The 14,099-nt window shown below is 42.6% G+C and overlaps 1 protein-coding gene across 2 annotated transcripts in view; it reads right to left on the reverse strand.

Moving 5' to 3' along the window:
• Positions 1-1,023: 1,023 nt before the first annotated feature.
• Positions 1,024-14,099, reverse strand: part of PEPD (peptidase D) — a 135,158-nt gene continuing 122,082 nt past the window's right edge. For both annotated transcript variants that reach the window (XM_035337177.1, XM_035337176.1), the window contains 2 exons: positions 9,915-10,106; positions 1,024-1,705 (listed from right to left, as the gene is read on the reverse strand). In XM_035337177.1, the coding sequence (XP_035193068.1) occupies positions 1,556-1,705; positions 9,915-10,106 (342 nt within the window). In that variant the 3' untranslated portion in view covers positions 1,024-1,555. The remainder of the gene's footprint in view (positions 1,706-9,914; positions 10,107-14,099) is intronic.

The raw sequence follows: 14,099 nt of genomic DNA on the forward strand, positions 1-14,099 counted from the left end.
TCACAATATGATTCTTTAGTCTCCAACATGTGAACTTTCCCATTTGGCAATGGGTCAACAAGCATTTAGAAATGCAGTGCAGGTCCCTGTCACTTTGATCAACCCAATTAGCAGAAAGAGTGATGTATTTAACAATTCTGAAAGAACTTTTTTCAGCTCTAAAAGCAACACAGTATTTTTCAACATCCTCCATGCCCATGCTGCGTTGCACGTCCCATATAAGACAGGAGCTCGCAGGCCCCCAGATCCTGTTGCCCATGTACCATCTCCAGGACAGGAGATGCAGAGATGATTAAGATCTCTTCGCAGGGGGAAAATCCTCCGTTGGCAAATGATAAGACATGGAAGGGCTCTGACATGCTGCTGTGACTCCAGAGCACCAGGTACTCTGGAGAGAATACTCTGAAGCTGCTTCATAGTCCAACTGTGCAAAAGAGCCTGAAGACTAAATAGGAGTTTTCACATATTCATAAGCAATGAACATAAGCATGATGTGTTCGGTAAGGAAGATTATTTTTATGTAGTTAGAACAACCAGGACTATTTTATGATGCATTTATTCTCCTGCAGGCTTTACCTACAGTAAAGAAAGGATTCTCTGGGTAATTTAAATCTTGCATGAATGGAAAATCATTTTATGATGATTATTAATATGTTTGTGGTCTATCCAAATAAAATGTACATTATTTAATTCTGAACCTGCTAGCACTGGACAGTTAAAAAGAACTCTATCATTTCACAGAGCACATGCTGCTGAAATAGCCCTGTAACAATGATACTTCCTTCTTGCAGTTTTTAAGGCTCATGAACACCACAGCAATCTACATTTTCAAGGAACAAATAGATGGACAAATCTAATAAGCCCTGAGCTGCGTGTGAAGGATCAATACACCCATTATCCAGAGCAGAGAAATCTGTCTAATGATGGGTCGAAGTTTCCAGAGCACAAATTGGTAGAAAGGTCACATAAAGAGGAGGAAATGGCAGCAGAAGAATGTAATGAACACAAAGTTGTGAACAGAAATGATGCCATGGATGAATTTTAATAAAAATTTCATTCTCTTTACTTAATTTTCATTGAAATAAGATCCATAAGAAAAATATACGTGTCATTGTGTCCACTGAGAATAGCTGATTTTTTCTTTTTCACAATACTTGTGCTGAAGTTTAATAAATGACTTAGATTGTTATAACTGCTGACAGCATTCATATAATCCACTTGTTACTTTAAAGAGTCTCTATCATCAAAATTCAGATTTCACTGGAAGAAAGGTATGTCAGAGCTAAGCTCTGATAGAAGTGTAAGCCCCACTGATTATGCAGCAGAGTTATTCAGGTGGCACTTGTCATTTAAACTGCTGACTGCAGGCAGCAACATTTGGTTTACCTGGATATCCAGTGCTGAAGCCTTCTACCTTCATTTTTAATTAATTAATCATTCCAGCTAATAGCCAGCCTGCTTCTCTCACTACTAAGAATTAAATGCATTTTATATGCCACAGTATTAAATCAGAATGATGACTGATTAGCGTGAGACATTAAGTATCCCCCTGCAGTTACTGCTTTTGGCTGGACAAGGAGTCAAATGACTTGACACTGCTTTGGCCTTCTGCCATGAAAGCCTCTATTTCTTCAACAGTACGTGGGACGCACGTTAGCAGCTCCATTCCACTGGCTGTCACTGCAATGTCATCTTCGATCCGGACCTGTTACAGAGAAGATGCAGTTATCAAGGTATTCCAGCTGGAGACGAGAAGCACATCAGGAAGTGATGGCAGCGGGAACACGAGGCGCGTTTCAGTCTGAGTTGTTGACAGAACAGAAGCAGAACATAAAGCAAGCAGCACCATTTCCCCTCGGCACCGCAGCGGCACAGAGCTCTGTAGGACCACATCCCCCTTAGGCCACGGGCTCCTGCCACCCGCCCCAGCACCACAGAGGCTCCCCCTCCCCTGGGGTGGCTCTGCAGGTGACGCAGGTGGTGCCTCTGCTGCTTTGGATGCCCCAGGGACAGGCTGAGTGAGATGCTGCATCAATGAGCTCATGCTGCATAATTACATGGGGCCAATAAATCTCCACCCTCTGACATCAGGAGAAAAAGGTGCATTTCCCCCTGAATTTGCCTCCAACCTTGCTGGTGTACAGCTCACTAGGGACAGGTTGAAGAACAGTGCCTGCTAACATCTGAAGTGCTTGTTCTTGAAGCAGTTCTGTTGCTGAGCTGCCGTTAACTACTCTGCACTTAAAAATCACGTTCCCTTCTCTCTAAATACAACCAACTTTCAAAGGAGGAACTGCAACATGAAATATCTTGTAGCTGATACTCAAAACATTGAATTTGGAGCCAATGAGAAAATCCTAAGCAGGTCAGACATTCCTTTTAAAATACAATTATTGCACTTTAAATCATGCAAGGAAAAAAACAGATCCTCTCAGTTTTCCAGCTCTTGTTCTGTTAAAATGAAAAGTATGTTCCATTTCTGTTTGACTCTAATCTCTCCTTACCAGTAAATATGCCTACATAGTCATTTCCCGTTATCTTATCAGAAAAATGTTACTAAGTCGCTAAGCTGCAATAAAAGCAATTTTAGTAAGGTGTAAATCCAAGAGAACACAAACTCTGGGGACTCCCACCTTACAGTTGCTTTAATTGTTTCTGACCTCTTGACATTTTCAACTAAAAATAAAGCTGGTTAACATTTGTACTTCTGATTGCAAAATAATCCATTTGTTCAAACAAAATGAGTCATCCAGCCCTTGTTAAACTGTTTAATGATGTATTTGCCAGATTATTTCTTTTAGTTGGTATCAAGTTAAGCGTATTATAAAGCAGAATTAAATAAACAAACTCCACTGAGTTCACACTTTTGATTTGGACAGCTGTAAATTTGAAAGCTGTGAGTCCCTCTCCTCTCGGCATGTCTGAAAGGCCCACACCAGGCACCAGAAGGGGAAATCAATGACACAATGAACACGTCTGTGCACTTCAACAGATTTTACCAGGGTTGTTTTCTTGATTCATTGCTTCAAATTTTGCCAGCTGAGTGAAAAATAAGCCAAGGATTCAGACCCCAACATCCATCCTGCTGCCTCTGATAGCAGCACATTGCTGGGTCTGGGTGCTCCAGGCCCTGCCAAAAACCTGCTGGTATCCAGTCAGCGTGCAGAAGTGCTAGAATCCATGGGATAGGTCTGTCTGGCGATGTGGTAAAAGCCCAGACACCCCATTTCACCAGTGAAATTGGATTTGGGCACAGCTTTGATGTGGAAATTTAAAATATAAGTACCAAAGTAACTCAGCTGAGCTAAGGCTGGCCGCTGTGGAACAGCCCCTTCCCAAGCACCTCCAGCTGCACAAAGTTTCACCTCTTTGAGCTAAAAGTCGCCAATGAATCTCCTACAGAGACATTTCAGTCACAATTCATCTGCTTAGCAAGTAAGATTAGCAAAAAAAAAACCACCAAAATCGGTCTTATTTTCCAGTTCAGCATCTCATGCTTTCACCAGAACTTGGGCACTCCTTGAGAGGACTGACAGCCTTGAAAGCAGAGCAGATGAAGCCAGCCTAACACAGGGAAGTCCATGTGTCTGTGCAATGTGTCTGTCAATACTGCACTCTAGAAGTGCCTCAAGAGAAAATCAGGAGGATAAATGAGCTGGAAAATGGAGCTAGAGTGAGGAAAGGAGCCATGGAAAGCAAGATACAGCAAGGCCAGACAGGATTGACAAACAGTGGATGCAAAGGTAAAGTCTGGAATGGTTGGAGTCTGGAAATGGCCAATTCTGTGACAGGATAAAGGGACAAAGAGATGGGGGCTGACTACAGAAAGGGAGCTTCTGACAGAGGTGGAAAGCAAAAGACACTGAACAAGCAAAGCACAGGGGAGTGCTGGAGCCATCTACGTCTGAAAACTGGGAGTTACCAAACAGAATAGGACAGGAGAGACCCACAAGTTTGGAGTACCACACACAGTGACTGGTCATATAGAAGGAAGATTGTTAGGAGGCTGCTGTGGATTGCTGCAGAAGGCAGCAGAGCCAGCCCTGTGTCTCCCGCTGCTCTCCACCAGCTGCTCAGAGGGTCATCAGGATGCAGCTGGAGGAATGAACGTGCCGCTCCCCTAGTGCCTCACCTAGCACTCCTAGGGAAGCTCCAGCTCCTTCTCCAGAATCCAACCATCCCTCTCCCTGGAAGTGTGCACTTGCCATAACAGAGAAGAAATACTTCCCACTCCTAGGGCATACTATCCATTTGCTGAAAAAAGAACACAAATGCAGCAGAACACAGGTTCTTAAGAGGGGAAAAAATGTCGCATTTGCTTTTTCTGTTCACATCCTCAGTGCTTCACACTGAGCTTAAACTCAGCAGCAGCAAGAAACAGCTTCAGAGGACCTGCAAAACCTTCCCTACAGGAGAGCCCGGCACTTGGTCTTGTCTTCCGTCCAAATGGACAAAAGATGCTGGATCTGGCTGGCAAGGCTTACTAACTTGGGACTGCCTTTCCCCAGTGGGGGACAGTTGTTATGAAACTTGCTCTTAGAGCTGTCCCTGTTTGCAGGCTCTTTGTTCCACAGTGCTGCTCGTTTCAGGGCTACAACGTGGTTTGGAATCAAATGTGGCTTAAAGGAACAGCAAAGGGAGGTGCGTGGCCGTCGCTGCACCAGCGGCTCTCAGGGACTCCCTGCAAACACCCCAGGGGGGGCTTTGCTTTTTCAGCATGAGATGGCATGTTTCACGAAGCACTCCTGCAAAGGAACGTCAGGACCCTAAAACGCCTTTTTCTTATCATGGGCAGTGGCATGATCTATTTAGATACGTTTGATTGCACAACTGCCTAACGCCATCAACAGACCATCATGTGGCTTGATTCAATGAACCTAAGCCTGTCCCAAAGCAAGGCTGTGCGGGCACAGCCAAGGACAGCACAGGAGTTAAACACCATGCTGCTGTCAGCTATATATACAGCCTCGCACTTTGTCCTGACTAATACAGTCATGCTCCCCAGAGCCTCTTGTGTTATCTTCCAAGTGAAGGGGGTTGTAGCACTCATTCATTTCTTTTGGATGATGATATATATAAAAGGCTTTTGAGAGTAAAGAAACAATTTTGGCCAATTAAATAGTCCAGATCTGCATGATGACAGATCCCAGATGTGATTAAAAAAGACCACTGGTGACACGTCTCAATTTTTTTAATCTATTGAGCATTTGTTTATGGCTGTGGAAATCAGCAATACTATTGCTACAAGATCCTAGAGCAGGAGACCTGCCTGGGAAAGGATTACAGGACATGTGCCACATGTACTGCCACACAAATTAAATTAGCACATGTGCTTATGGCCAACTGAAGAAGCCATGCATCTGTTTTTATAACTGGTTTCCTGCAGAGGCAGACGCATGTAGACAAGGGGACTCAGCCATCACCAATAATTTTTAATAAAGCAAACTTACCACAAGCAGAGTTCAACTTCCATATATTTCACGGGGATATACACGGATTGTTTAGAAAATAGACTCACCCCTATGTCAAAGTTAGGGAGAGGTGGGTATACTGCAGGACTGGGGAAACATCTGGCACTCTCCTGTTCCAACATTATATGAAGAGGTAACATAAAGATGTCTCCTCCAGAGGCTAGCAGTCTCTCTGCTATGCAGGGACTCCTTCTAATCCACTGCTGCCAGTCTCCCTTCTCTTACTCAAAAGCAAGTCCTCGTGTCAGGCACAATTTATTTTAAAGGTCCACATATAAACATTTTATAAAAGAGGATCGAAATTTGTCGGGTGAGGCCATGCATTTTATTAGATCAACTGATGGCTGGAAAAAGAAGCTTCAGGCACACATTCCCTTCATCAAGCCTCAAAAAGAAGCAACGAACTATAAGCTAAATACAGGTTAATAGCAACTGCTCTTAGTTTAACCTAATTATGTTAATTAGACAACTTAAGAGAAACGGGTAAAGAATGTTTGTAAGCAACTAGTCCTGATTTTGGGCTGCCTATAACTATCACTTCTCAAAACTTTAAAGAAAGCTATATATTTCATGCAGACAACTGCTTTTCTGTGAAAACTTTTCCAAAATATGTCAAGTAGCATTATTACTGCTGCATAATGTGAGATGTTAAAAAGCAGATGAGCATTATCATGTTTATTGTGTAGTAAGCTACTTCATTCCACAACACATATTTGCCACAAGCCCAGGAACACAGCTCAGCCTTTTGCAAGATAGAAATAATGACAAAGACAACTGCATGGCTTTGTGAGCTAAAGGTAGAAGCAATTAAATATCTTTTCAGAGATGCAAAACAGAGAAGTATTTTCTGCTTTTTATCCGGTTTAACATTCCTTCCTGAATAAGGAAAGTCCTATTGTTTCAAAAAATACAATTTTTGCAGATCTTCAAGAGCTGGGTTTTGTAACTCTATTTAACTTTAAAGTAAGAAAAATCTGCAAATGAAATAAAGTAACATATTCAACGTTTAGCTGTGATGGAGCATTTTCTCTAAGTTACATACAGTTTTCACATATTAAGCACAGTGCTGGTTCCACAAACCTTAGGGAAAAATATAGCCTGAACAGAGATTGAATACTTAAGGCCAAAAAAAAAAAAAAAAGACAATGGTTTTACTGCGACTTTGAGAAAAAAAAAAAAAACATCGTATGAACTGCATGAATCAGAAATCGGCTTATGAAGAATGGAAATGTCAAACCCTAACGGGCAGCATTTCGAGTCGGTATTTCCCCTTCCCTCAGGAACCACATGCTTTTCCTGAGCAAAACACACAACCAGGTATACATACCTCTATGTGCTCTACTTGCACCTCTCTGTTTATCCAAGAGAGCGGCGCTTGCAGAGCCCGGGCAGAGCAGAGGTGCCCTGGGACAGGCGCTGCGCCACCGCCTGACGGCAGCCCTTGCCCCACAGCATTTATGACCTCAGTAAACTGGGCCTTAAATTCACAGACTGAGAACTGAAGTACATGTGACCGAGCGACTTCCCAAAATTGGCAGAAAAAGCTTGTAATGGACCTGAAACTGGACTTCATGTCTGTCAAGTACGAGTTTAGGGCTTCAGACAGGGCAACATGCGCTCTCAGAAGCAGCTCCCCTAGCAAAACCTCTTGCCTCGGTCCAGAGGGATCCCTATTTGATCAAGAACAGCTCTTGTTTGGGAAAAGGCCAAATTACGAGGTTTCCAAGCAGCAGTTACAGCCATACTGCCCGGGTGTGTTTGTGTTACACGTATGCAGAAAGGCTGGGCTGCCTCGCACCTGGCCTGAACGTGTGCAGTTGTGCTGCAGCCACCAGCACCCACGGTGGGTACCAGCAGATATTCACAGTTAGAGAAGGAAAAGCTCTCATTTTCTCAGTTCTTCCTTGCTCTGAAGCTTTTATAATCTCCTTACAGCTAACACTAGGCAGCATGAATTACAGTAAATGGCTACAGTCTTTCTGGCACAGCAAGAGGGCTTCTGTTCTCAGTGCAGAGACTTGTCACATTCAAGAAAATTATCCAAACCCAAAAAAAGACATGAATTCAAGGTGAATTCATTAAACTCCAGAAATCCCTATGTGGATCATCTTACTCAGAATTACAGTGGTGTTACTTTGGTTAATGTAAGTTCATTTTTGAAGTGAATTAAACCATCCCAAATTAAGAATACTTTAATTAGTGCTGAGCTCTGCAGAGGAAAATAGGCTAGTTATTTCCTTTTTCAGTATGTATTTTTCTTTCAAACTGAAAGGAACATTGAACATGACTGTAGTGAGCTCCTTGGCTAGAACTGCCATCAGTACTAATCCCCATACTACTATGACTACATATGACTACACATCAGTAACAACACTGGGCTTCGTAAGATCTTTAAATCACGTAGAGAGAAAGTTTTCTTACATACATTTGAGACAAATACTCATTCATTCTGGAAAAGCTAAAATGAACCAGCATGCAGATAACTAAGCACTCTAAACAACACAAATTGCATTTTGATTGCATTACAGTTCAGCTTTTCTGCAGAATTCAGAAATATTCGGATGCATTTCTGTCTGAGATTTTATTTCCATTCTTCTCCTGGACAAAATCAAGTGACAACATCTGGCTCAGGGTGTGTGTGTATTATTTTTTTTTTGCTCTAAGTAAAATGTATTGTTCACAGGGGGATCGGAGATTTAGATTTTTGCTCAATCGTTTTTGGGCAGCTCCCCCTTTTCGCAAAGTTTGTTGGCTAGCTCTCCTTACAAGTCATCATTACAGGAAGCTAAGCAAAAAACAGGGGAGAAAGTTAGACTTTGTTTGGAATCTCTGGAACAGAAGTGACTGATTCAGCAACTCATACCAAGGTAGAGATGCTGTGCTGCCATTCCTGTTGCATGCAAACACACACAGCAGGTGAGCCACGTGCATGCCTCAAGCCAGAAGAGCTGGAGCGGGCGTTCACAGCAAACCATGGAAAAATGTGGGCTTCACTGAACTCTTCCAAAGAAAGCTCACCAGGAATCAATTTGACTGCCCACAACCTCCCACAGAGTGTTTGCAAGAAAAATTAAAATACTTAAAACTGTTTTCATTGTGATGTTAAGCTACATGAGTGCACTACAGTGTTTCTTTAGAATATGTTTCAGCACGTGGTACCATATATAACATGTTCAAAATTAGAAAATGCAGAGTTAACTGCCTTTCATTCATCTGTATCTCGGCTGGCTGGCTGGAAAGTCTTGATAAAGAAACAACACAGAGACAGATAATGTCCCAAACCTCAGCAGTGAATTAAATAGCAGAGAGGGTAAAGTCCTACGTCTCTTGATAAGATTGCTCACACCGGATATCGAGCTTCCAGAGGCAGCTGCCCAGGAGCCCGAGTGACTCACACAGCTGGTAATGGCACACACAACTTTTTGGTCTGGGTTGGTGCTTCAAAGCCAGCTCAGACCAAGAGCGTTACAGTAATTACCCTCTCATGGCTGGCGTACAGTGATAAATAAGTTGATGGCAGCAACAGACAATTCCTAATGAGTGACTTCTCATAGCAGAAAATCACCGCCATTGCCAGCGATTGTTAGCTGTGTTGAGACTTAGCAGAAAAGCCAAAAGAAGGATGGGGCATTACAGCTGCCTGCTTTATCTTCTCTGTGCATGAATACGGAAGCCCAGAGAACAATGCGGCACCCTTCAAATGCTCGCTCTGCTAAAATGAAAACCTACTGGAAGCCACTGCAACTGCTACACATTCTGCTAGGGTGGTGGTTTTGAATGGGAAATGCCCTGGAGAGCATGGAGAAACAAGGCCCTTCTATTTACACAGCAGCTCTCTGAGTGGAAACGATCATTCGGACCACTGCTAACTCCTCAGTCAGCCAACCTTTTCTGCACACATGCTACTACATAAGCTCTGCAATGTGATACCTTAAGCACGAGAGCTCATGAAGATCATTGGCCATTGCTCAGGAAAATTGGAAGGTTTTACATTAATCAGTTTCAGGCCATTCTGGCAATAATGCAGTAATAGTAATTATTGCTGTTTTTCTCTAATGCCTGTCTTGAACAGCATAAGACTCTCCTGCCCTGGGACGGAGCACCCGACTGCTGCTGTAACTCTGGAATGTGAATCTCAGTCTCTTATTTCATAACATATACACGTCTCAGATTGGACAGAACTCCTACCTGGCACGTAACTGTACAGTGTTGACAGAAGGTATTTCAATCAATGGAAAAATACAGGTCTCTTGTTAATTAGATATCACAAGTATAAAACTACATTTAAAAATAACAAGAAAAGACCAGTTTGTCTGCAGGGCAAAATGGCCTGAGGTACTGTTTCAGAAACAGACCCCCACACAAGACATTAAAACTTCTCAAGTATATAGCAAAGAAACAGAAAAAGGGTTTCAGAAAATCATCTGGCCAAAAATTACTCACCCCACCAAATCCCCTGAAACGCTGCAGGACATCGTTGTTGATGAAACAGGACTGCGCAGGATCGCGGAGGGCTTGGTCCAAGAGGTGGTCGATGAAGTAGATGCCTGGTTCGATGGTCAGCACCATGCCTTGCTCCAGGTTCCGAGCAGTGCGCAGGCTTCGGAGCCCTGGCAGGTCAATGCGGTCCACTCCCTGGGGAAAAAACACCAGTTCTGACAGACAGAAACACCATCTGTGGCAAACCTCTTATCAAGACCATCCTATGCTGACCATTCTGTAAGACATCCAAAATACGTAAAATAATTGGGAATTAGAGGACTCAAATTGTGCTATACAATTCTCTCTCATCATTCTCTCATTTAGCTTTCAGGCACAGTGATTACCAGGTTTCAACCCAGTAGCCAAACTGTTTTTTAGGTTGCAGAAATGGTTTTAGGATGTGCTCAGTACTGTCACACTCTACTTTGGGAGATGTACTGTTTCTGGAGAACAAATAATTTCTTGCACTATTTCTTTCTATACTTTCTCTTGAAATGTGTAATATCTTAAGCAACATGACAATCTTGAAATACACCCTCCACATCATGGCTGAAATAGCTGAACTATGCAACAGAGAACAATTTCTCCAAGGATATGCAAATGTTTATTCTCACTGTATGTTATTAAGCTTATGTATTTATGATCTTGATTCATGAGCAATGAGTCTACACATGACCTCATAAAAGCAGCCCATTTAAAACTAAACTTTTGTCAGATTCAGACTTTCAGGCAACATAGTTTTTAATAATATCAGTCAGCACCAAGTCAAAACAAGTTCTGACTAGCAAAATATTCTCTTCTTCTCAAAAGCTGGTAAAGTAAAATGATATATGAGGACGTGCTTAGTCAAGGAATTAGAAACACTGCAAAGACTAGTTCAGGATATTAATTTTCTTCCCCCAAATGTGCCAGGTATTGCAACATCTGAACAAATGTATCTCGATCCCACTAGTTTTTTGAAAATTCTTTGCAACTCTAGCAAAATTTCATCAACAAATATTGTGATGACCAGCAAACAGAACACAGGCCGGCCAGCTTACAAACATGTACACGTGTTGAACTTCACTCATGAAAACTTTTCTGAATTAGCCAGTCAAAGGTTAGTGGGTTTGCAAGACAAAGGCTTTATTTATCTGGTCTTCAGGTTGCTTTCCCAAGGCCTTCTCATGGCCAAAGTCATCTTAGTTTTCCTGTCGGTAGCAGGCTGACTCTTTTCAGAAGCACCAGCACTGTAACTGGTACCAGTTGGACAAAACATCCCCTTCTGGAAGGGGAAGCACGTTGCTGGGACACCACCCTCTGCTCCTGGCAGCCTGGGCTGCGTGTCCTGGCACAGCTGCGCTCCTGCATTTCTTCCACGCCTCTGGAAGAAGTGCCATGAGGCTGGGGAAGGCAGGGGCATACCCTGCGTATTAGCCATGTTTTAATCTCACTGAATTGCTCCCTCTTCAAAGTGTGTCTAACCCCACAGCACTGTTTGCTCTTGAGCTCCACTTTCAGTTCAGAGAAAGCCTATCTCACACGAACGGAGCCTGCAGTAGCCACTCAGCACTGTTTGTTTTGTTCTCCCCGGTCACCCAAGCAATAAAGGGGTTTCTTTTTTTTTTTTTTTTTTTTTTTTTTTTTTTCTCTTTTTTTTTTTTTTTTTTTTTTTTTCATTTGCAGAGCTTATTCTGTCCCAATGCAGGACATCTTACAGTAGCCAAGGTTTTTAGAGCTAACCAGCTTGAGCATCTGCATGTGCCCATTTTTCAGAAATGCTGAGCATATGCAGTTCTCAGCGCCCTTGTAAGCCAGGCCAATGGGATGCAGCAAACGTACTCCGACTGTTTTCACTGTAAAATTGATACCTCTCATTCCAAACATTCAATCCACGCTTTGCATGTTACATTAAAATCAGAAGGCACGATTTTGATGTACCGAGGCTAGGAAACAAGAATAGTCTGATATTAAGCACAGCACTTTGCATTTAAATTCTTATCAAAAATCAAAGAGAATCAATGTATTTCTAAACTTGAAACAATAACTGTGCACAAATGGAGCCATTTTTCTTTTTGCTGCTGCCCCATGGGGTTTGGCATCTCACACATTCATTGTAATGTGTAAAGGAAATGAGGGCATCCAATCTTGTGGATTAATCTTTCCATGAGCTGTAAACAATTAGATTAGTGTCTGGACCTTTTGGTGTGTTGCCAACTATCTATCGGCTGCTTTACAACAAACAACCCATATTTGGCTTTTAAATGTACTTCCCTTCAATTCTGTTTGTAAATGCCTTTTCTAAGGCAGTCAATCCAAGACAGATGCTAGAAAGATGAATGCACAGTGAGAAAAACAATGGCAAACATCCTCTGAAGGCAGCGCTGGCACAGCGTGTGCATTTTTTGCCTTTTCTTAGAGCAAAGGAGATTTAACACCAGGTGTAATCAGGAGCCTGGATGCCCACCTCAGGTCTTTCCATACAAGCACTAATGCAACACACAGATGCTTTGTCTGGACAGTCTGCAGTTTGATTCTGCTTTTAGCATTTCCTCCAGGAAGCTAACAGCACACTTACAACCAACAAGCAAGAGCCAGGGACACACAAGTGGATGCCTTTGGAGGTGGAGGCTCCCTGGGCAGTCAGCAACAAAGGGAGCAGCCCCCAGTCTTGCTCCTACAGAAGCAGAAGGAATTGGTAAACTTTCTGATATTCCCTCAGTCCTAGCAACTCCACATTGTGTTAGCTCCTAGTTTCATCTCCATATCCTTGGATTTTGTGGGTACTAAAGCCACTGTGTGAATGGCAGCAGCTGGATTTCTTCCACAAAAGCATTTTTTATGGGTCTTCGGAGAAAGGGTAACACTACTCAGCTTGTCAAGGACAGAAAGCAGGGCACCAGTGGGTGGGCACATGGCAGGGAAGCTCTACCTCCCCCTTTAGAAGAGTCTGGTAAGGTGTTCACTAAGAGATGCATGAAATGGAAGAGGAGAAGCCAGTTTCTGGCTGTCACCTGTATGTGGCCATGCATATCCTGTCTGTCTTGTGTGAAGCTGCAGGAAAGGTTTTGCTGAGGAAGGGCAAGAGCACGGCAGGGAAGATGATCATGTGGGGGGGATGACAAAATTCCTTCTTTGGAGTGCAGCACTGGATTGAAACTTACATAAAGCTATGGCCTCAGCATCCCAAGTGACATCTGAGGCACTTGTGACTATCTTGGTAGGACCATGTCCACCAGCTCTGCTTTGGTGGTTTACAGAACCAGGACAACTGAGGGCTTTTTTAACGACCGAGACACCTCCCTCCCCAAATAGAAGGTGAGAGGTCCGAAACAAGGAGTTTGCCATTTCCCATCATCATGTCAAACCCTGCTGAGAGCAAAGCCTGCTGGGGAAACCTCGCTCTGTTGGTACGAATCCTCTGCCATTAACAGATTTCCTTCTGTGTAAGGAGGAAGCTTCCATGTATTTTGCAACTAGCCAGCTACTGCCTTGTTTTCAACAATAAACATGATGTTGTTTTGGAGTTAGATGAAATGAAGAGTAAAAGTCTGAATGCCGGCGCAGCAGTTGTGGATATCTGTTTCTATTATTGTTATATCCTGGAGGCCTGGCCATGGCTCAGGACCCTGTCGCACTCAGTGCCGTATGTACAATTGTAAAGCGTAAGATGTTACAGAAAAAAAAGAACAGAATAATCTAGAAAATATTAACACCTATGCATCCAAAAAGAGACTCCTAGTGATATTTTGGGAATATTACTTTTCAAAGAACTGTTTATTTTCCTGTATACTGCAACAACAAACTATATCCAAAACCATTTTCCTAAGACTGATTTTATTTGGAGGTTCTGCTCACATTTTAAAATTGAGACACTCCCACAGTAAGCACAGATGTATGACACTGTCATTTGTGACTGTACTCCTGCCAAGAACATCAGATTCCAATTAATGGTTCATGTAAGGTAACAAAAAACAGCATGTCTAGGCAATAAGGACTGTCAAGGGAACAAGAGAATTATTATGTAAACTTATTTCATTACTATGTAAGCAAAATAAAAGTTCAAATTAAGTTAAGTGGAGAGTAATATAAAATATAGATCTATTTTTGGAATAAGGAGGGAATTAGGAAGTATGCAGATATGCCTATCACTCAGAAAAGTAGTTA

The sequence above is a fragment of the Oxyura jamaicensis genome, chromosome 11 (genome assembly GCF_011077185.1).
Source record: "Oxyura jamaicensis isolate SHBP4307 breed ruddy duck chromosome 11, BPBGC_Ojam_1.0, whole genome shotgun sequence".
Taxonomy (NCBI): Eukaryota; Metazoa; Chordata; class Aves; order Anseriformes; family Anatidae; genus Oxyura; species Oxyura jamaicensis.